Raw genomic sequence first — 21888 nt, 5'->3', positions numbered from 1 at the left:
CAGATGATACCAACACCCAAAGGCATCCAACTCTTACACAGCATGATGGTAAATTTCCTTTGGCTTCAACATCCAACCAAAGAGACGAGCATTCAAGATGACTGGAAGTCTAAAAATACAACCAGCCACAGGCTTTCAAGCTCATTTTAAGATAAGAAAACATCTTCATGTAGTTGAGAACAGTAACCTACTACAAAAGACAGCAGAGCTCTCACCAAGACATGTGCCCATAGACAACCACATTTCAATTACCATATTGTCAGCTGCTGGCATTAAATACATTTATTTTAAGACTTTGCAAGTCAAAATACTCCAAACATCTGCTGTAAATAATACACAATTCCTCCCAATTAAAAATGAAGTGGACAAAGATAAAAGGATCCTTGGAAACAGCAAAAGCTCTTTTCTTACTACTTCTTTCAAAAAGAAGAGTCTCTTCAAAATAATAAAAATCCCAGTGTTTTTTTAAAAGTCACCTTTTGGAGTTCTGCTGGTGGAAGATTTTAGCAACTGCAACAAAAAAATAAGCTTCCTCGTAATCGGTTAGGATATAGAAGGCATATCGAAGACTTTCAGCTTCACAGGTTTCTATTTATTTGATTTGAAGAAAGGCTTCAAAGATCTTGTATTAGTGATTAATTAATCAATTGGAAATGATTTTAATTCACCCCAACCTCTGTTTCCAATATACTTAAACTCTACAAGGAACCAACAGGGATAATAGCTAGATATTGCATTCTTGAAGACAGCAAGAGAACTGCTTAACAAAAGCCAGAGAATGAATGCAATTCCTTGCCCACAATGAGGACAATCCTGCAGAAGCACCTGGAATTTGCCTGTTTCAGAGCTGTCGGGTTGAGCTCTGTAAGGAAAATGCAAATCACTGGTGTTTATGATGTATGGGTTTTGATATTGTTCCAATTATACTTCTTTTATAACCTGATAAAACTTTTACCTTCCTCCCTCAAGCATGCCTAAAGCAAACAATACTTAAGTGAAATTTGAAGAACATATTGGTCCAGAACCAGTCTTTTAATGAAAGTCTTTGCATCCCATGTGTTTCTGAGCTTTTGCTGGGGATAGAGTAAAGCAGTAAATATTTTTGGCAGGAGGTTTCATGTACAGACTCTCCCTTACCTAAAGATGCAGCATGCAAGAGGCAGTTTCCATCACCTGTTGTAGCCAAGGGAAGAAGACGTTTACAGCTTGTACACACTGTGGACCACCAATTTAGTCGTCCTGAAAAGAAAGCATCTATTAAAATGGTGGAGTGGATACTAAAACAGGATGCGTACTGTGTACAGGCATACAGCGATGATGTGTAATGTTGAAGGTTAACGGCGAACACCCTTTCTGCCAAATAAGTGTAATGTCAGAAGTGAAAACTGGTAAGATTAGAAATTAGAAGCAGATAAACTTTAACTATTCTCTAAATGTATTTGGAATAAGAAGAGAGCACCTTTAATTAATTTGCATCTTCCATTCTCACATGCTACATTCAGGGATGGATTTCCAAGGAGTTCATTGCCTAAATACCGTTATGAGTCTTGGTAGGAGTTCCCAAACATAACCGACACTGGCCTCCCATACACGGATGACAGAATATGTTACAGCAATAAAGTCTCAAAAGACAAAAGTAATATGTATGTGTTAATCAAGATATGTTACTGTTAGGTTAAGTTTTTTAAGTAAAGTACTATTGTTTCAATCAGATGGATTGTTTCAACAGCCGATTCTCCTCTCATTTACCATAATGTAAATCATGATTACACCTACTAAAATCAACAGCTACACTACCAGAGAATTAAAATGAGACCAAATGCATAGCCCAAGGTCTAGGATAGCATGTGACTTTTCTCTTTGAGAAAATTTAGAGAACCACTTATCCATCATTGCTACATGAAGCATGTTTTACAAATTATAAAACAGAGATGGATTATGAAAAAGACTGACAAGCGGACAGATATTTGATGTATCTAGATGAAGCAAATAAAGCCATAAAGAGTATCAGTGCCAAGGCCAACACTGGAAGTACATAATTCCTGGCACGGAGGTTGCCGTGTGGTAGCATACTGGAGCGTTGAGCCTTGGTTAAATGGTCATGTGAACATTTCTAATATAAAGAAAGAGAATGTGACTAATTGTACAACATCTTTGGGGATAAGGAAGAGGAGATAATTAACAATGATGAGTAGAGCTGGTATATTTCCCAAGACTTTTGGAAAGTCTGTGGGTAATGCACAATTGAATAATTGAATGAATAATGCAATAGGCGGCCTGTGGTGACTCCATTTCTTTCTTTGTCCTCTTCTGCAAACTTTTTCTCCCCCAATTCCTTTACTTGCAAGCTGAGAGGAAATAGTATCTATACATTTGTACAGTCAGTCTTGCATTTAAGGTTAAATCCCCAAAACAGAAATAGGTTCAAGCAACGAAAAACTTCTCCCCATTAATATGTTTCCATTACAAAATTATACTGAAGTTTATTTGTAACAACAGGTAATACATATTGTGCAAAAAAACCCAGTGTAACAATATTTTAATATGTGCCCCCAATTCCTTGTTCTGGGTACTAAGAACCATGTAATTGAATTCCACTTAGTCGGTATGGGTTGAGAGTTACTATACTGTAAAGGTAAAGATGCATAGCAGATCAATAACTAAGCCCATTTGGTAATCCTCATATGATTTTAGCAGCTAGTTTGTAAATGTCGAACATCTCAGACTAGGCTTATTGAGTTCTAAATTAAATATGCATTAAAGAAGCTTAATTTAAAGCGCTATTGGACAGCCTTTGGGAAAGATAAATCCGAAATAACAAGTTATCCTTTTTAGCAACTCCTGTGTCTGTGGGCTGTGAAATAACAACTTGCCACCTGTTTTTTGCAGAATGTTTTGGTGGTATCATATAAGTTATACCAAGGTGCTGCTTAAAGCACAGTTACAAGACCTAAAACAGACAGATCTTAGGACTTAAGGGAATAATGAGTAGTATTGCTGTGCAGATTAACTAGCAGCTATTGGTAATAAATGTCAGAGTCTGGTGTTTATGAATCTTTTGAATGACAGAAGGTTTCTATAAAAGTGATCTGCTTTCAAGTAGATTATGCAAAAAATGTTTGTGGGCTTGGTTAACATCACAAGCTTATGGCTGACTAAAGAATTAGCAGAAATGTATTGGATTGTAACAAAAAATGCATCTCAATTTTTCAAATCTAGTGGTTATACTGGCTCCCTTTAGGGGAACAACAGGAAAGTGGAGCTTAAATGAAAACTGGAAACAGTACTGCCTCAGGCTTATTTCTGTCTGCTTTGATAAGACAATATTTATGGACAAACTAGATCCATTTCTCACTCTCCCTCCCTCTGTTGGTCTCCTACTTGATCTTGCTTCTTACTTTCTCACAAAATCTATTTAATCTTAAAAAACACAATTTCAAGAAATTGATCTGTTGTTTTACAGCAAAAATACTCTGACAATTAATAGACCCATATTCTAGTACATTAAAATTTGGTCCTAATTTTAGATAAGACAAAGTCCTATCCAGGTCTATGATCTAGCAACACACAATCAGAGAGGCAGACACAAGCACACAATATTGCCCTTTCTTCGCATGATACTTAAGACTTCAGGCACAAACTCAAAAGAAACATTAACAGAATCTAGTATCCCCCGTGGCTGAAGACTGCCAACTATTTCTGTATTCTGATATTATCCTAGTCCTGCACTACATAGTGTGTATCAGACTTCACATAATACAAAGCATATATTGGCTCCCCCTGCTCACTTATTTGCAGGGCCCAACAAGAATCGATCATTCTGATACAGAACCAGATATATATCTTGTATTCCATGCAAAGAAGGTAAGCTGAATCTCAGAGAAAGTTTTGCAAACTTTAGAAAACAGACAATATCACTACTTTAAAATCTACTATCTGGTGACTCCCAGGACAAGAGGCAAACATCAAAAGTTACCCTATTGTAAACCCACTACAACTGTAGGCCTGAGTATAAGCTGGCCTTATGCAACTGTTAGGTTGAAAAAGTATTTGAGGAAAAGGAAATAAGAAATATTTTAAAACATGGGTTTAACCCAACAATATTTATAATGTTGGAGTGTTATTAATAGACACTAGAAAGGTTTAAGTGTTATTTTCATAAGCGTCCACATTGTGTTACAAGCCACAGGTGTACTGTTTCTTGCCGCAGGATGTGAGAGGAAATTGCCAAAGAGGATTCTAGATGGTTATATGACCTGAATGGCTCAAAAAGAAGGCAGCAGAGAACAGAGAATGCATTTCAAATATTAACAGGGGCCAGGCTTGGCTTTCAATATCAGCCCCTGACACCTTATGGATCGGTACTATAGAAGGTAAGAAAGCATTCAGCATGATGTCCTCTATGCAAAACTCCATTAACAGTATAAACAAGAAGATAAAAATATGCAACAGAAATTATTCTAGTTTATGACTATCCCATAAAGATGCTCATACAGAGCTGCCCTCCAGTTTACTAAGGTCCATTATAAAGTATTCATTACCCAAACATGCACAAGGTTGGTGGTACACATACAAACCAACCAAATTAAAAAGAAACATGAGGTTACATAATACTAAAGAACCTTTGTAGAAACGCTGCATAAATCCTTTGCTCCCTCTTAATTTTCTCCAGTCCACATTGGTGTGAATTTTGGGGTTGTCCTATGCAGGGACAGGAGATGGACTCGATGATCCTTGTAGGTCCCTTCCAACTCAGGACATTCTATGATTCTATGATATTTTCTTTTTTCTGGTTTGAGCTACTAATAAACTAAATGGCTTTACAGAGTTGGGATTTTTCTAGTAGAATTAACCACCAAAGAGTTTAAAGGACTTACTAAACAGCAGCTTCATATAACTCTCTCTTGACAGGGGAAAAGGAGATACTACAAAGGATGAGTCTCCTCTCAAGCTCTACATGATTGAGCGTGGTTGAAGTTTCACTGCAAAGCTAGATTGCACATCACTGCCTCCAAGGCAAATAGTCAGCTTCTTGCCTGCAACACCGCTGTGCATTTATCATATCAAAAATAAGTCAGAATTCTTAAAGAAAAAATGGAATACACATTAAGAGAAGAACAAGGATGGTTAAAAATGGGAAAAAGTGTGAAGTGTTGTGTCACAGCTTGTACAATTTTACCTCAGATTGAGTGCGATTGTCTTTTAACGCACTTCACTGTGGTATGAACAGTACTCTCTCATACAGCTAAGTAAACCAGTCTTAGGCCAACTCCTCAAAAACACCAACAGAGTAGACATCTCGCTGAGGAAAACAAGTTGCTCTGTGCACGGTGGGACTCAAATGTCTGGTTTCCTGTGCTTGTCGTACATGTGGCTAAACGTGAGACTTCTGATGGCTCTTCTTTTATTTGTGGTTGGGCATTCTGGAGGTCTTTCCCATGTGGATTCCGTAGTGTTTAATAAACAGTATTAATGTTGCAAGGTTTTCTTTTATGGAAATACTAAAGATAAGGTAGCTGCTTATTTTCATGAAATTTGTAAAAGCTTACTCACAAATACGTTTGAAATTGGTAGAGTTAAATTTAAAAACTAAATAGTGGTACAATTTTAAGAGACAGCTTGCTGACACAAGCTCAATTTCCTTAAGAAACTAGGCTAAACCTAGCCTTTCTTTCATTTCTCCAGCACATCATATTTCCAGAAATCCTTCTCTCATCCATTGCCCAAGACGAGCAAGTCACAAAATAACATTTTCAACTTCCAAAGCAAGTCTAATTCTGGACACCCCATATATTCTCAAAAGCAATGGTTCACCCTAAGCACTCACCAACTCCCCTCCAGAATCCAACAGCAATAACTGCTCTGGGGTGTGCAGAGGACCGACCCACTAAGTCAACAGAGGATTACTCAGCCCACTCAGAACAGTCAGACAATTAGCAATGGGTGCAGGAACCTCAAATCCAGATTTCAGCAGAGCTACTTCTATGCTTTACGTGTTTCTTACATGACTAGCTAAGAAGATTTGTTTGTTTATTTTTAGTTTTAGTCCTTTCATACAATAAATGTGTACTTGCAAGTATTGACGTGAAGAAAATTACAAGAACAGATTTTCTACATGGTCTTATATTAATCATTCAATGACTGCTTACTTTTTAAAATAAGTGAATAAATAAAGCATTTACCAATACATTTTCTGTACTTCAAAGAAAGGACCTTCTTGTAGGAGCTCTCTCTTTTAGTCTAGATGATGAAATCAGCTTCGCAGTAGCATCTGCAAGGCTATTCATATTTACTGATGTCCTTGAAATGTAATGTTGAGCTGTGCGTGTAGAAATAAGTAAAACTGAGCAATCAAGTAAATGCTTCTCTTTTAGCCTGATGCATAAGCAACACAGACTGTCACAGAAGCTAACTGACTAGAATGCAAATCAAAGATCATAAAATAAGATGGCACAGAAATATATGACTAGACCTAACTGGCTGCAGATAACCGATACTGAGTTCAGTTATCTGCAGTTACCTGCAGATACAGTATTACCGGTTTTGTTCATTTGTTTCTTTCATAACCCAAGACAGACTGTTTTCTATGACATTACTGCATTTCATCCTACTCTGTGATACAGTATTTGTCATTCATATTAGAATTGAATTACACAAGCATGCATTTCAAAGCTTGGAAATCAGGAACTTAATACAGTTCTCTTGTAATTATAATGGTTGCTGTCCCAACACCCTATATATACCGTGTTAAAATCTGTTAAAAATTCTGGGATAAGAAAATGTTTCTACGACATGAAAAGGCATCAATTTTTATTTAACAAAGCTTAATTTTTAACAGTTTGAAATCAAACATTTCCAGAATTTTGGTGGATTTGGTTTTGGGGATGTGAAACCCAGGCTTAACAACATATTACTGTTTATTTTGCTTGTAGCTGTATAAAATGCTTCATAGAAAACACAAACCTGAACACAGAAAGAAAAGTGTAGGAAAGCAATATTCTTGAAAGTTCATACAGTTTGCTTTTAATTTTTGTATTGAATTATATTTCAGCACTGCAATACAAACTTTTCATTAAAAACACTGTGTTAGACCAGCCATTCTTCTGCCTATGCTAAGGTTTCTTGAACTCATCAGTACAGCAGCAGCAGGTTCTATAATATCTCTCTTTGTGACAGCCTACACATTAACAACACATGGGGGAACATGTGTATATAATGAAAATCAACTTGCTGCAGCAAAATATTTAGAATTATAAAATTCCTTTCACACAAGACTTCAATTAATGTTATCACTACCTGAGCCATCCTCCATCGAAGAACCACACTGATTACTGCAAGAGCACTCAGAGATCAGTCTCCACATTACTTACAAGCTGACCTCATTCCAATTCAGGCCATAATGAACAGCTGAGTTTATAAGATGCACAAAACCCCAAAATGCTTTTATGAGTGTGGTGAATTCTGTCCTCTAAGAGAAATATGCAGAAAGCAATCAACAAAGAGTAGAGGATACATTGCAGCAGCAGAGAGTGAGTAAATCATACTGCCTTTATCTGGGCCTTTCCTTTATAATCTCACACAGCATTTCTGAGTAAATCTGGAATTTTGCTCTGAGTTTCTATACAGGTAGGATGTAACCTGAACATCCTTTCACATGTAGATGTAATGGTAGCCAGTGCCTATGCATACAAAAAGAGAATATAAAAACCTTACAGGCTTTTATAGACATCCAGCTCAAACGGGCACTTCAGACGACACGTACGACAGTCTGTTAATAGTAGTTTTGCTCTCACAATCTATGCTTTATGAGTAGTAAGCTACTCTATGTTCAAACATAACAAAGTTCCTCCTCCTTTTGCCTAATCAGCTTTTTAAATTTTTTTCCTTTCTCCTGAAATTCATGCCCTTAAACCTAAGCAGACACCTCTCTCTTTTCCTTTAACAATATCCCCAACCTCAGCTACAGAAGCTACTGTCCTTCATGGGGTTTGTACAGTTTTGAAATAGATTTTAGGCCCTTTGCAGTGAATACACCTTATCTGTTAATTTTTTTATGTCACTGACCAAACCATAGTCAAACTGGGCCCTCTGTTGGTAAGAGACAATAAAATGTCTAATGTTAAGTGACTTTCCTATTAATTCACTCTCTTCATTTCAGACAACAACATGTCTAAAATAGGCAGGAAATAAAAGGAAACTCACTATGTCTTAAATAGAGACAAAAGGTCAGTTTACACGAAGTCTTACATGATTATCTTAAACATTCACTGTTTGATCTGTTTAACTTACTTGAACTGAAGAACTGTTTCCCAGGAGGTTCCAGTTTATTTGAATGAAATGCTCACATAAGTAAACTAAGTCTACGGAGGCTACAAGAATACCTGCTGTCAAAACTACAAGCACTTCAAATGGTCAAAACACCCTCCTTTCCAGGATGCAAGAGGCTCTGGGGAGGAAGGGACTTTTCCAGTGTGAGTCAACTTATTGCCCTAATTAAAGTAACATGAAGAAAAGAATAAATGATTTATTCTAATTTTCAGAAAGATCTGAGAGAGGAATGCTGAGGCAGAAAATTCAGTAGTTTTTGCAGCCCTATTTCAAGTTCAAAGCCAGCCAGCTCTGTATGAATTAGAAGATGTCAGCTCTAAATTCACATATTCCCTGATTTTAAGGTCAGAAAACCACTGTGATCCTCTAGTTTGTACTCTTGCATTAACTGACTCCAAAGGCTGTAATTCTGCTGAAGCAGGTAAGGTCAACAATGATACTGTAGCAAGATATTTTCTGATAGCACTGGAATTTGGAGTGCTTGGCAGAGCTGCCAGAGGAAGAGCCATCCTGTTTTTTTCCCTGTCCTTCTTGTATTAGCTGGTTCCTAGAGAAACTAGATATATTTTCTTGATAGGTGACTGACAGTTTGCATACTTCATAGTTGCCTTGTAGCGTTCCTGCATTATTTTATACTGCTATTTTTACCAGAAGGCAGCCTTCTGAATACTGTTTGGGTTTGGGGTTTGTTTTTTGGTTTTGTTTTTTTTTTTTTCCTCTTAAGTATTTACTGTTTGATGCTATTATCTAATTATGTCTTGCTTTTCAAATACCAAAGCCAAAAAATGAGCATATGACAATACACAATAAGGACTCAAGGTGACACCAGCTTAGCAGAGGTCCTGCTTAAATACTACGATGTAGTGCCCCGATCAGTAACAAGCAACAGTTCACCAGTTTGAACACACACAGTATGACTATGCACCGAGTTTTGAGAATGAACTCTGAGATGGATACATAGTGTTACACAAGCCAGTATAGCAATCAAGAGAAAAAAGCAACTGGCTATTTGATATTCCACAGGCAGCCATGAAATCTGATTTTATAACTCCTTTATATCACCAGAGTTGGCCATTTCACTATATAGATGTGTTCATTTCATGGTTCATTAATACACTTGCTATTTCATAAGACATGGATACCAATTTTAAATACATTTCTCCGCATCTTTCAAAACTGACTTGAAACTTTAAACTACTAATAATTTTGAATTAAAATGAATTTTAAATTTCTTCACTTTTTTCCCCATAGCAATAATGAAGTATTACTTTAAAATTATTTAGTTTCTTATTACAAAAATAATAATCAATACATAAAATACATATTTAAAAACTATTTTCTCAAGCTGCAACAGAACTTGAAGATGTTTCCTTTGTTAGTCATTGCCATGTAATTTCCTCACAAGAACTTGAAGTACCAACCCCCTCCGACCATCCAGATTCACGTCCTTCTCTATTGCACGACTCCCACATCAGTCCTCCTCTCCTTCCTCCCTCAATGTCTTTGTTTTATTAAGTAAATTTGACAGTTTTCTCTATAATGTTTTAAAAGAAATAGAGGATCAGGGTATGTGTCATTTTGCAAAGACCACATTACCTGCTTTTACTCTCTGGTATTTATTTCCCATGCAGCATGCGCAAGCTCCAGAAATGAAGCATGATTAGAAATGTCAGCCAAAATGTCAGATTGCCCAGCTGCTGACATATGAAGTATTTACCCACCTGCTTGCTCCAAAGCAACCATTGTTGCCTGCTCAATTAAGTCACGTTCAATGAAGCTTCTGAAATCTTCACTGTACACGCTAAGGTCTGGTAGTTGGAATGTGTAGATGGGCATCTCCAAAGGAAACTGTTCATTGCTGCACTCATTTGCTACATGTGATCGAGCGAGGGAGACTATGGCTGAGCTGGCATGAGAAATACCTCTGGAAAGACGCTTCTCTGTAGAGAAACCAAAGAGATATTATAGCCTATCAGACTATATAAAGGACCAGTCAACACTAAGTCTGGCAAATGCCCATTCATTTCACTCAGGAATTTATTCCACTTCTTTCTTGTTACCTTTTTTTGGGTTATTTCCCTACTGTAAAAGACTGCTTAGTTCCTACTATGGATCCCTATGGCAAGTCATAGGAACTTCACTCTCCTTCTAGCAAAACAGGTAAACAGTAAAAGTAATGAGATATGAAAGACAAGCATTTCTATTAAAAGTTTTTTTAATGCATCTTAAGTTTCCAAAGATACATTGGAAGAAACATTTACTGGCAGACAGATGATAATCAATTAATGTTTTGAACTCTTAATTTAAGTTGACTTCTTGTGAATCAAAAAATCCATCATTCTACAATCACTTCATATTGAACATGCCATACAGGTTTAATCTCAGAACAATCTACCTGAAAGCAATTTTAACATCATTATACTAAATTTAAGACAAACTCAGTTTTTCTGCATATGTGTTTTCTAAAATCCTGATCCAAGAAACAATACGTAGTTCGAAAAGAATGATGACATTAACAAGCCTGGTACAAAAGAATGCATTATTTTATCAAAACAACTATGAGCTAGTATCTTATAATTTATTGAATTTCTCTGTGGACAAATGCTATATAAGGAACAGTAAAGGACCATTAAAGCAAATAAGCATTAGAATGTTAAGAAAGGGACAAAATACTACTATCCTATCATTTCACTGTACTATATGGCCTCAGTTCTGGTATCGGCAAATGGGTAACAGAAATACTCTTCAAGTGTTTAAACCATGAATCATTCAGTCAAAACATAGAGAGATTTTCCCTCTGTTTAGTTTCTGCCTTGTACCCCTGTTTACATTTTTAAAAACTGAAATGAATGTTTTGTAGCTGCTTAGAATTTATGTTCATCAACTGTTACTAGCCTTCTGTAAACTTCTGTCAGAAGTTTAACATTCAGCATAAAGTTTCTTTCTGCATCTGAGAAGTGGCACTCCTTAGAACCACGGTACCACTGCCTTTCTGTGCTTCAAACAGACTGACCGCAGGTGGTCTACTGAGTTGCGCTCTCTCTAGCCATCCTTTGCAACAGGGATTATCTTAACTTAAGTCTCCTGGGCATTTTACTGAGTTTTATTAGTGAGCTGACACCAGATTTATGGCGTTTCTTACATTTTTGAATATGCAGAAAGCTTCCTGATGGGATTTACATAATGTTAAGTTAGATAATATTTTCATTGACTTTCCTTGGAAATGGGTACCTTATCATACTGGAAGCTTTTGTAAAAAACTATTTGGTGCAACTTCATAAATACTACGATACACTAGCCTTTAGTGATCAACTCTCAAACATGTACAATGCTATATTAAAATAAAAGAAGTTCCTGTACTTCCATGCCTTCAGAAATTAACAAAGAAGCTTACTTATATGCAGCTTATCACTTAAGTTAACAGTGTTTTTAAAACATCTCAAACTGACTAATGGTTATTAAAAAATTAATTTTCCTGGAGTTTGTGAACTATTGTTTCTCTAATGGATCAAAGTTTTTCTAATTTTAAGAGCTAAACTGCACTCCCTAAAATATCCTGAATTGGGGGTGAGGGGAGAAGGTTTGATTACATTTGCATTTCTTTCTTCTCCTTGTACATCTCAGCTAAATCACTTTTAAACAGGGGAAGTGAAGTATAGGGTAGCATCTCCGTTTGACATCCCCTTGTTACCACTCCATCACCCCTTCCCACCACGGTCCAGCCCTCACCTTTTGGTTGCATCCTCCACTCCAAGTACTTGGTCCATAACAAGACCCTTCTCTCCCTTCTCTGCTCCTCCCTGAACAGCCTCCTCACTCAGTTTCACGCTTCACTCAGAGATGGCTCTCTGATCATGAAGCCATCAGTTATGCATTTAATTGGTGGCAAAGTTACTGTCAGTCCAGGCGTTTAAAGCCAGACTTACCCCACACTACCTACTACACCCACTAAAATATCAAATGGCCATTTCAGTGTAAACTGGACAATTTATTAACATGGAATTTTAGAGCGAGCTATATCCTAATGATGAAGGGACATAGTTTTATCAACTACAGCGTGCTACTCTTCCTCCCTTTACTTGTATTCAGTGCCTTTAAGAAGTCACAACAAGCACTACAGTTCCTTGTCTACTGATGGAAGTTATCCATTTTAAAAAAGCTTTACTGACACTCCTAAGTACTGATGCCATTTCCTGTTTAAGAGGAGGGAAGAGCCAGCAGGAGAAGGGAAGACTTTCTGTTCCTTCTAATCATTGCATAGAAAGCCATCACCAAGCTAGTGCTATTACCTCCCGACATGACAAGCTGTCAGACTTGTAGATTTATTTTGGTGCAAACTACAGTTCCTTGAGAAATTAATATTAAAAAAAATGCATTCCAACAGTCTGAGAGAGTCATGTGAAATAAAGCCTATAAAAGATCTGCAAACAAAAAAGTAAATTCTAATGCTTATCATCCTGTACTGGAAATCAACTGCTAGAGATAGTTGACTCATTTTTCTTACAGTTTCAGTTTCTATTTGGTGGGGATAGGAGGTTGTCCTTTCTTCTGTGGAACCATAAAAGAAAAGAATTTTAAAGCTTAAAGTTATTCATCGATTTCATACACCTTAATCACCTACTGTGAGTAAGAATGTAAAGATTGAAATATGGATTTTTTTTTAATCTTTTTTTGGTCTCAATAAGCATAGAAAACTACATACAATAGTGGTCTATGACACTCTCCAATTAATTCCATTTATATGTACCACAAGACTGCTTGTACAACATTTTCGTACTTTAATCACACGTTAAAAAAATAACTTGCAGGACTGAGGCAAAGCTCATGACAACTGAAACATGTGAAACGTAGGGTCCAGCAGCAGCTCTGTGAATCCCATCACAATGACACAGTTCACAGGCTGATGACAAATGACTTCCAACCCCCTGCAGAGAAGCACAACTTGCAAGCAGACAAGCTAGAAAGCTGTTTGTCCACAAAAGCCCTGGAGAAGAGCTCTTACCTTGAGCAATGTCATCCTGCCTTTGCAGGCAGGGTCGCTCAGCCTTCGTCACCTGGGGAGGCTGCTCTGGCTCCTGCTGCTTGTAGTATTTGCCCTCATTGAACACCTGTGGCAGGTTGGCGGTGTGTACCTGCCGGAGCTGTTCATAGTCACTCAAAGCTGCTGTCAAATCCCAATTTTTGCCTGCCAAACAGCAAAAGGACATTCTGCTCACATCTGTATGTGACCAGATTGATAACCTGGAAACGATCTTCGTATGCACTTAAAATATGAACTTAAATAGAGAAATCACTCATTTTTAAAGCATCAGCAAGGGAACAGAGGTTCTTTGGATAAAACATTTTACAACCACTCCTCCCTCAACAAAAACGCACAGCTGATAAACACCTCAAAAGTACACAGCAAATACACAAAGACAGAAATCTTATTATTTCTTTTTTTTTTTTTATTTGTATTTTAGTTTTCTTTGTATCATAATCAGAGAAGACCTCAGGAAAGCTTTTGTCCAACCTCCTGCTCAAAGCGGGGTCAGCTATAAGATCACACTAGACTGCTCAGGGCTTTATTCAGTTTGGTCTTTAAAACGCCAAGGATGGAGACTGTACAGCCTCTCTGGGCAAACAGTTCCCACATTTGACTCTCTTCATGGAACCCATGCCCACTCTGAAACTCTCTAATTTCAACTTATATCCATTGCCCCTTGCCCTCCTGCCACGTGCCACTGTGAAGAGCCCGGCTCCGACCCCTTGATAACCTTCTTACTGGCACTGGAAGGCTGCTGTTAGATCCCCTCAAAGCCTCCCCATTTCCAGCCTGGACAAGACCCACTCCCTCAAGTCTCTCCTCACAGGACTCGTGCTCCAGCCCCCAACAACCTTTGTAGCCTTCTCTTGAACTCAATCCAATTTATACCCGTCTTCCTTGGACTGGGGGTGGGGGCCAAAATTAGACATGGTATTATAGATGTCTAATGAGTGCTGAGTAGAGAGGTATAAATCACTTCCCTCAGTCTATGGGCTATGGTCCTGTTGATGTAACTCAGAGTATTGCTGGTTTTCCTAGCTCTCAGGGGACATGGCTGGTTCATGTGCAGCTTTCTGGCTACCAAGACCTCCAGGTCTTTTCCTGCCAAGCTGCCCCCCAGCCTGTACCACTGCAGGGAGTTCTTCCTTTCCAGGTGCAGAACTCTGTGTTGATCCTTGTTGAATTTTATCAGGTTTCTGTTGGTCACTTCCCTCGCTCTGTCTAAGTTGCCCCGAATGGCAGCTCTGCCCTTGAAGACATCAACTGGTCCCCCCAGTTGGTGTCATCTGCAAACTTGATATTGCCTCACTGACAAAGACTTTAAACAGGTATAGACCCCTGAGGTACAGCATTTGTTACCAGCTTCCAGCTAGAAAGCTATCCATTAACCACTACTCTCTGAGCCTGACCATCAAAACAGTTACTTGCCCATCTAGCTGTCCACCCATCCAGACTGTAACATCCTAACTTGAATTTAACAATACTGTGGGAAACAGTGTCAAAAGCCTTGCTAACGTTGAGGTAAAAGGCATCCACTGCTCTCCTCTCATCCACAAATTTAGACATTTTATCATACAAGGCAATCAACGCCAGGACTTTCCTTGCTCAGATTCCGATCAAATGGCTCCAGAAACTGGCAATTTAAGATGAACACTAAATGCTACAGAATTTAACATAAAATAATGAGAGTCAGTAATAATTCACATCTGGACAGTTGTATTAATAATAAATAATAATTAGCAGCAATGATAGGAAGACATGACTGTTAGTGTTACAGCACAAAAGCGTGAGAAACTTTACCTTTCTATTCGCAGAGCAGCTAGAATGCAAATGCAAAATACTTTAGGTCCTTTTATCTTACACATCAGAGAGAACGTGCTTTCAGAGATTTTAGAAGTCTTTTAGAAAGCAGATAATATAGGACAGTGTTTTGTAACAAAACATGCAGTGAGAAGATTCAGTCAGTGTGGTTCCATGTCTGTGTGAGCTGCTCATGGAACCTGCCAACACAGAATCCTCTAAAAGATTTGCTTCCAAGCTCCCACTTCATCATAGAGCTATGACCAGCGATAACAGAACGCAGGCTAATATCCAGAGATAAAGAAGTCTCTTTAGTACAGGTGGTGAAATGGTACTTGTCACTCTCAAAAAATAATAATGAAAAAAAAGTTGAGATATTTGTATGTTATTTTCAAAACAATCCTGCTAAGTTAAAATACACAGATGTCCTAGCATTCTCCAAGTACTTGTTTTTAATTGGAAAATTACAAATATTCAAGAGTAAGAAAAAAGACCCCACTAATTATATGGGACTTTCACAGCATTCCATAAGCACTTTTTCTGGGAATTGAAAAGTAACCTGGTTCTGACTAATACATGATTTATTACACCATAAAAGGTTGTCACTTTGTGTACTTTGAAAAGCTACATTACCTGAATAGCAGTTAAATATAACTTATTTGCTTACACAAAGGAGAATAAGGTAAAAATAGTACAAAGCAGTTTTATACAGACAAAAGAAAGTCTTTTACTGTTACAGTCATTTCTGTGAAGAACAAAAACCTAACTGAAGCAGGAAAAAAACAGCACAAACAGCTGTTACCCACAGGGTTGAACTAAACTATCTCAGGTTTTAAGTACTAAACAAAATTGTGAAAGGAGAATTAATATCACCAAGCAAGAATGTTCTATACATCCTGAGTAGTTCATAATATAAACCACTATGTCAGAGATATGGAACCATTATATATGTTATGCTGTAATCTTCTATTAGAAAGCCCGTAGAAGAAAATGTAAATTCAGTGAAAATTGTCAGAGATCCTAGAACAAGCACTTGAGTTATTGCCAGCATGTTTTTTTTTCTAAAAATCCCACGTCGATTCAAGGGTTACAATCCAGCCAGGGCTCTGCTCTAACTATATATAATCATCTGAATCAAGTTGCCCAACCCAAACATCGAAGAATGATGAGTGTGTTCGCAAGACTGATGCGATCACATATCAATGTTTGGAGTAGTGATTGCTTTTCTTTGGTCCTGTTTTTAGGAGGCACTTACCATATGTTTTTTAAATCTTATTCTCAACCACAAGGACAATAAAGTAAAACTTTTTCCAAAAAGTGAAAGTGACAATAAATGTAATTCTAGGAAATGTAGGTTTAAACAAAACAGTATTATCCGAGTATTGGCAATGCTAGAAGTCCAGCACTACGTGACTCCCAGCAACGTGGGTTGATTCAGTGCAGATTCTTGAGTAACAGACCTATATTAATGGAACACAGACAGCATTCCTCTAGTGTCAGGGCATTCCTTACAAGCCACCTGCTTGAGATATTTTCATATTTAAGTTCTGAAATCCCAACAAAAATCACTCTGTGTGTGCTGTAAGTGACTGCTGTATGACAAAGTTTTGATGTATGTAATAGGAAAGCAGAAAATCAGTAGACTTACAGAAATCCTGCTGTCCTTAGTTTTAGGCCAAATGCAATCATCTTATCTAAAAGCTCTATCATAAAAATTACAGTCAGCCTTCAGAAACTAGGCTCACAATGTGTTGCATCTAAGACTAAATTGCATAGTGACTCCATGGTACAATGTAGCAACTGAACTTCTAATACAGACTTGAAACTATACATAAAATTTCTATATCTAAATGTATCTTACATAGAAATATTTTATTTTAAAATCTCTCCATCTCCCTGGAGTTGTCCCCATCTCCTGAACAAAAGCACCAATCAGCACCAAAGCCTTAAACTTCAGAGAGCCAACATAGGAAATGATTACGGGACTCACTTCCCCCAAATTTGCTGGAGCCTCCAAGCGTCGGAATGCAACAAAAAAAATTCAGCCAAATTAGACAACATATTAAGCACTTTCCCATCTTCATGAAATAGTGTTTTTGAATATTAGCCACCCTAACTGACTAGCACGTGTTTTCAGCTACTCTCTGTACTGAAAACATGTAAGCTTGCCCCCTTTACCAAGGCTTCCTCTCATTTTGATTTATATTTTCACAAGTAAATACAAATGGCAAATCTTTTGTTTTTCCCATTGCCCATAAAAAAGAGGAGAATTCATCAGTCTGGGAAGATTAAAGAAGAAAATTAATAAGTCAAAGTAGAGGAAACTGGAGGCCACAAAGAGAATTAGGTGAAAGGAAGAAAGGAAAAAACAAGAGGCATTTATAAAAGACATTGTGTGAAGAAATACAAATAAGTACCAAAATTTAATACAGTGTAAAATAAAAAAAATAAGTAAACAGATCTAATAAAAAGCGTGGTGTGATTTGGACCACAGAAATGGACAGCAGAAGCAATGGACAAGCTGGGAACAAATCAGAAAGGTTATTAACTTCAGAGATGTCCAGAGCAGATGATCTGAACAAGGATGTCTAGTAGTGTGACATGGCAGGTGAGAAAGTTTCAGCTGGAAGTTACTGAAGAAACTAGCGGGGCTTATGACTGTGGAGATTAATAGAGCTAACTCTGCCTAGCTCCCCATCTTTAAACTTTGCATACCAAAAGCTTTTGAATTTCTAAAGCTGTACCTTATTACATTCCAACTCAGTTTTGAAAGAAGAAAAAAAAATGGAGGTATGCTGGGTCAGAAAAGACAAAAATAAATTCATACAACATTGAAATCAAACATATCCCCCCCAATGCCTCAGGGGGTAGGTCCCTCCTTCCAGTCTTACTACTTGTCCAATAAGTTTCAGCAGCCTTCTGGTTTGGAGCAGACTGCATATAGTCTCTCTGGGTCCCTAGGAAAAGACCTACTCTTTCTATTAGCTAAGTTCTGCTTGTATGTCTGTTCCCTGTTCTTCTCTGAAATCTCCTAGACCCTGCTCCTCACACAAGTCCCTACTCTGTCACATCTTTTTTATTTTCTTTAATTGTCAACTCCTGCACAGGCTGTCAACAGAAAGGAACAATCTTTCCTATCCCACAGAGGTTACACCTGACATAGGCACTGACATGCCCTCCATCACAAGGCTGAAGGAGAAGCAACACGTAATTAATCTGTTTTGCATAGTTTCATCAACTAAATTAAGTCAAGTAAGACTTTTTGTTGCAATCTGAAGGACAAAAACAACACAAGACTATTTTTCAGACTGTCCGCTATTTTTTTTTCTTTACTGTTACTTATCTGATGCACCCTACTGTTCACTGACTGCTAACTTCTTTGTTTATATGACATATTATTGTATTTAAAAAGGTATTTCACAAGCATAACAACATTACTTCAGTACACACAATCACATCAGATGACAAGTCACTGGTAGCACCATATCAGTTAGTAGCAACTGAATTGCTCCAAAGCAGCACTGGCACAGTGGGTTTACATGAACAGCTTTGAGTTTCTAATGGTCAGAGAACATCAGTCAGCAAAAAGCTGGAGCAGCACAAAGCTGGTTAGAAAACACAGGTAGTAAATCATGATCAGGATGCTGGAATCAAATTAATTCACTAACTCAACAGAAAGAATACTCTTACTGAACAATTATTTCCAGAACAGCTGAATGTGCTATGTGAGTCAGCAGGTGTAAAATTTAACAGAACTGAAAGGTCTCTGCTTTAAACCCAAGTGTTTCTAGTGTGGAGGAAAAACAACAACACAACAAAAAGTGCAGCTGAGTAAGGAATGGAAGATGCACTCTGACTGAGGGCTGGTACTGACATTTTAGTGTCAGAGACAGCAGGCATCTACATGAAAGGGAAATTCAAAAATAAACTCAGTTACACTGTGAAGTTTCTGTCCTAAATAATAGTTGCTTGAATAACAACAGGAGGCATCGTCAGCCTGAAGAAAAAACAAAGACTTTGATGAAACAATATATAATTTAAGAAGCCACTTATCCATATTTGCCTCACCACTTCAAACTGGATTAGTGAAGGGTTAAAAAAAAGATGCTAAAGAACAGCAAGAGTAGGTCTCACCTCTGAAGCATTCCAGATGATTCAGTTTTTCCCGATCATCAGAGAGGACTGCTTCTCCCCACCCCCACCTCTGCTCTACTTAGACAACTCGAAGAGTCCAAGAAGTGTTCAGAAGTGGGTTTCCCAGTGATCTGATACTCTGAGACCAAGCTGCGAGACATAAAATTTTCCCAGGCCTTGGTCCTGGATCCAAAGCCTAGCTTTCCTTAGGGCACCTCAACTGGGGACAACATAGAAATGCCAACAGTAGAAGAAACGGGCAGGGGATGAGAGCCAAGTGTCCAGTAGCAGGGCTTTCTGTGGTAGGTTCACTAGACTCCAAATCCCAGGCTAGAAATAAGTTGAAAAGGAGGCAGCGATCAAGAGCATTCTCTATGCAAGAGGTATCACTGCAGGATCCACAGAGAGTGCGTTCTCACCCTGGCACCCTGTTCTTCGGGCATCACATCTTTAGTGAACACTGGGAAAAAGCTGTTTGCTATTAAATCTAGCTTTTGAGGGAGCGAAAGGTTGAGGTGACCTCATTAGGACTGACCACATTATGATCAGAGAAGACACCTCATTCCTTCACCTTTCCCAGCCCTTCCACCTCGTCTTCTTGTCCTTCTTAACCTGTGGGCACCATCCTCTCCTTAGAAAACATTTGATAAAAGAAACGAAAGACCAAGACCTAAATTTTTATATTTAGCCTTGACTACTAGTGTTTTCCTCTTGAGGCACACTAGCAAGAAAACCAGTCCAGGGACAAGACTGGCAATTAGATGGACAGACTACTGAGCCAGTAGTAGTAGTAGTCAGAAATTTAGAATAAACCACTGTGGTTTTCCTCAGACTCTGAAGCAAGGAAATTGGGTGCATGCCAATGAAGAGGTCAAACCAAACCAGAGTAAACTTCACAGGACAAGAAATATTCTGTAGCTGTTTTTTTGCATATCTGGTTCTGCCCCAAGCTGCATGTAGGCTGCATCATCCACCACATTGGATCCATGCACTATGTTCATACACATGGTATAGCACTATAACAAATGTAAAACGTTTGCATAATTACTTTTTCCTGAGTGGAACCAGAAATGTTGTATTATCAGACAGACAAGGGTTTGTTTGCCCAGGTATTATTTTAAAATATCACCACTTTGTTGAGTTTTAAATAAAATAATATATTGCATAGTTTTAAAAAAAAAAAAAAAAAAAAGAAAAAGTCTATATTGCCCTCTATTGGAAGCTCTCTTGGAGAAGTTTCAGAGTGACCTGACGAAGTCCTGATTTCTTTCTGTTAGTAGATACATTTCCAACTCACTCCACATTTTAATAAGCTGATTAGCTTGAAAGGAGAAATCTGAAAGCAGAAGAGCACTAGAAACTTTTGAATTTGCTTTAAATTGTTTGCTTCAAGACTGTGAGAACATACTGTAATTTTTTAGATGAGAAATACACTCTGCCTTCATAAAGGTAGTACGGTTAGCACCACTCAGGTTTTACAATAGTTTTCACAGTGCTTAGACAGCTGCATTCAGCATTGGTTTTCTGGAGAAAAAGGGTCCATCTTGTTTGGAACCTAGTCTTTCTCTAGTCAAGTCTTCAACTTGATTGTGCTGTGAGGAGAAAGTGACTTCTTAATGCTCTGCAGCACATGAGTAATCCTTGCTTGCTCAATGCTAAGCACGTGCTTTGTCAGATCACAACTCATACTCTCTAATAACAAAAATCAGGCACCCATTAAGCAGCCTACGCTAGTTGTACCAATACTAGATTTTACGTTTTTCAGGCAGATAATATTCAGGCAGCAAGACCTGTGTGACATGCTGTTATTTAGTCTTTGGGGTTTTTGCTTTTTATTGTTTTGGCTAAAATGGCATAGCTTAAGTAGGGTTGTAACAGTTAATAAATCTATTGTCTTTCATTTCTTAAAAGAGATATAATAAAACTAGAGGACAGTTCTCATTAATTAGTAGGAATAGCAAGCATGCAACTATAAAGCACTCCCCCCCGCCAAGCTTCCAAATACCCACCTACTCCAATATGTTCAAAAGAACATTTGAAAGGTCACCAGCACTTCTTGATTTAATGATAAACAAAATGCTAGAAAGGATGCAATTTGAGATGGGGAACTAGGAAAGCTCTAAATAGTAAGGACCACAATGAAGGGCAACTTGCAGCAACAGCATATACGCAGGCCTTCAGCAATGGAAATTTTAAGAGGGGCAGGAAATGCTGCCTAAAGCTAAACAGGACCAAAAACATACAAGAAAAAGGATGCAGAAGAGGAATGTTAGACAGAATTAAACAAATTACAACGCAGCCTGTGTTTAAAGTTCATGAACTGCTGGTGCCTGTATCTAAGAAGTAGAAGCAATAAAAATATCCAGTAAGAATTAATGCGAAACTTTCACAAAACAACAAAGGAAAAAAAAGAAGCCAAAATACTACACAGCTCACAGAGAAAGCAACTTGGACAAGATTACAGAATGATGTATTTCAGAAAATAAAAATTAGGTCTATGGAAGCACAAAATATGATGAAACTGAACAAGAAACTAAGCTGAAAGGAAGAGAGAGCGTCGTTTTTCTATGTGACAAATTCAAGAACGTAAGAAAAGGTAT

The 21888-nt window shown here is 37.8% G+C and overlaps 1 protein-coding gene across 2 annotated transcripts in view; it reads right to left on the bottom strand.

Annotated features, from left to right (window-relative positions):
• The window catches only part of OTUD7A (OTU deubiquitinase 7A), a gene marked incomplete at both ends in the record, with an annotated part of 57342 nt that overhangs the window by 23458 nt on the left and 11996 nt on the right, over positions 1 to 21888 (bottom strand). For both annotated transcript variants that reach the window (XM_082322578.1, XM_082322579.1), the window contains 3 exons: positions 1138 to 1239; positions 10050 to 10268; positions 13331 to 13513. In XM_082322578.1, coding sequence (XP_082178704.1) covers positions 1138 to 1239; positions 10050 to 10268; positions 13331 to 13513 — 504 coding nt within the window. The remainder of the gene's footprint in view (positions 1 to 1137; positions 1240 to 10049; positions 10269 to 13330; positions 13514 to 21888) is intronic.

This window comes from Platalea leucorodia, assembly GCF_965183815.1.
Source record: "Platalea leucorodia genome assembly, chromosome: 9".
In the NCBI taxonomy this organism is placed as follows: Eukaryota; Metazoa; Chordata; class Aves; order Pelecaniformes; family Threskiornithidae; genus Platalea; species Platalea leucorodia.
This window is presented reverse-complemented; position numbering and strand designations above follow the sequence as displayed.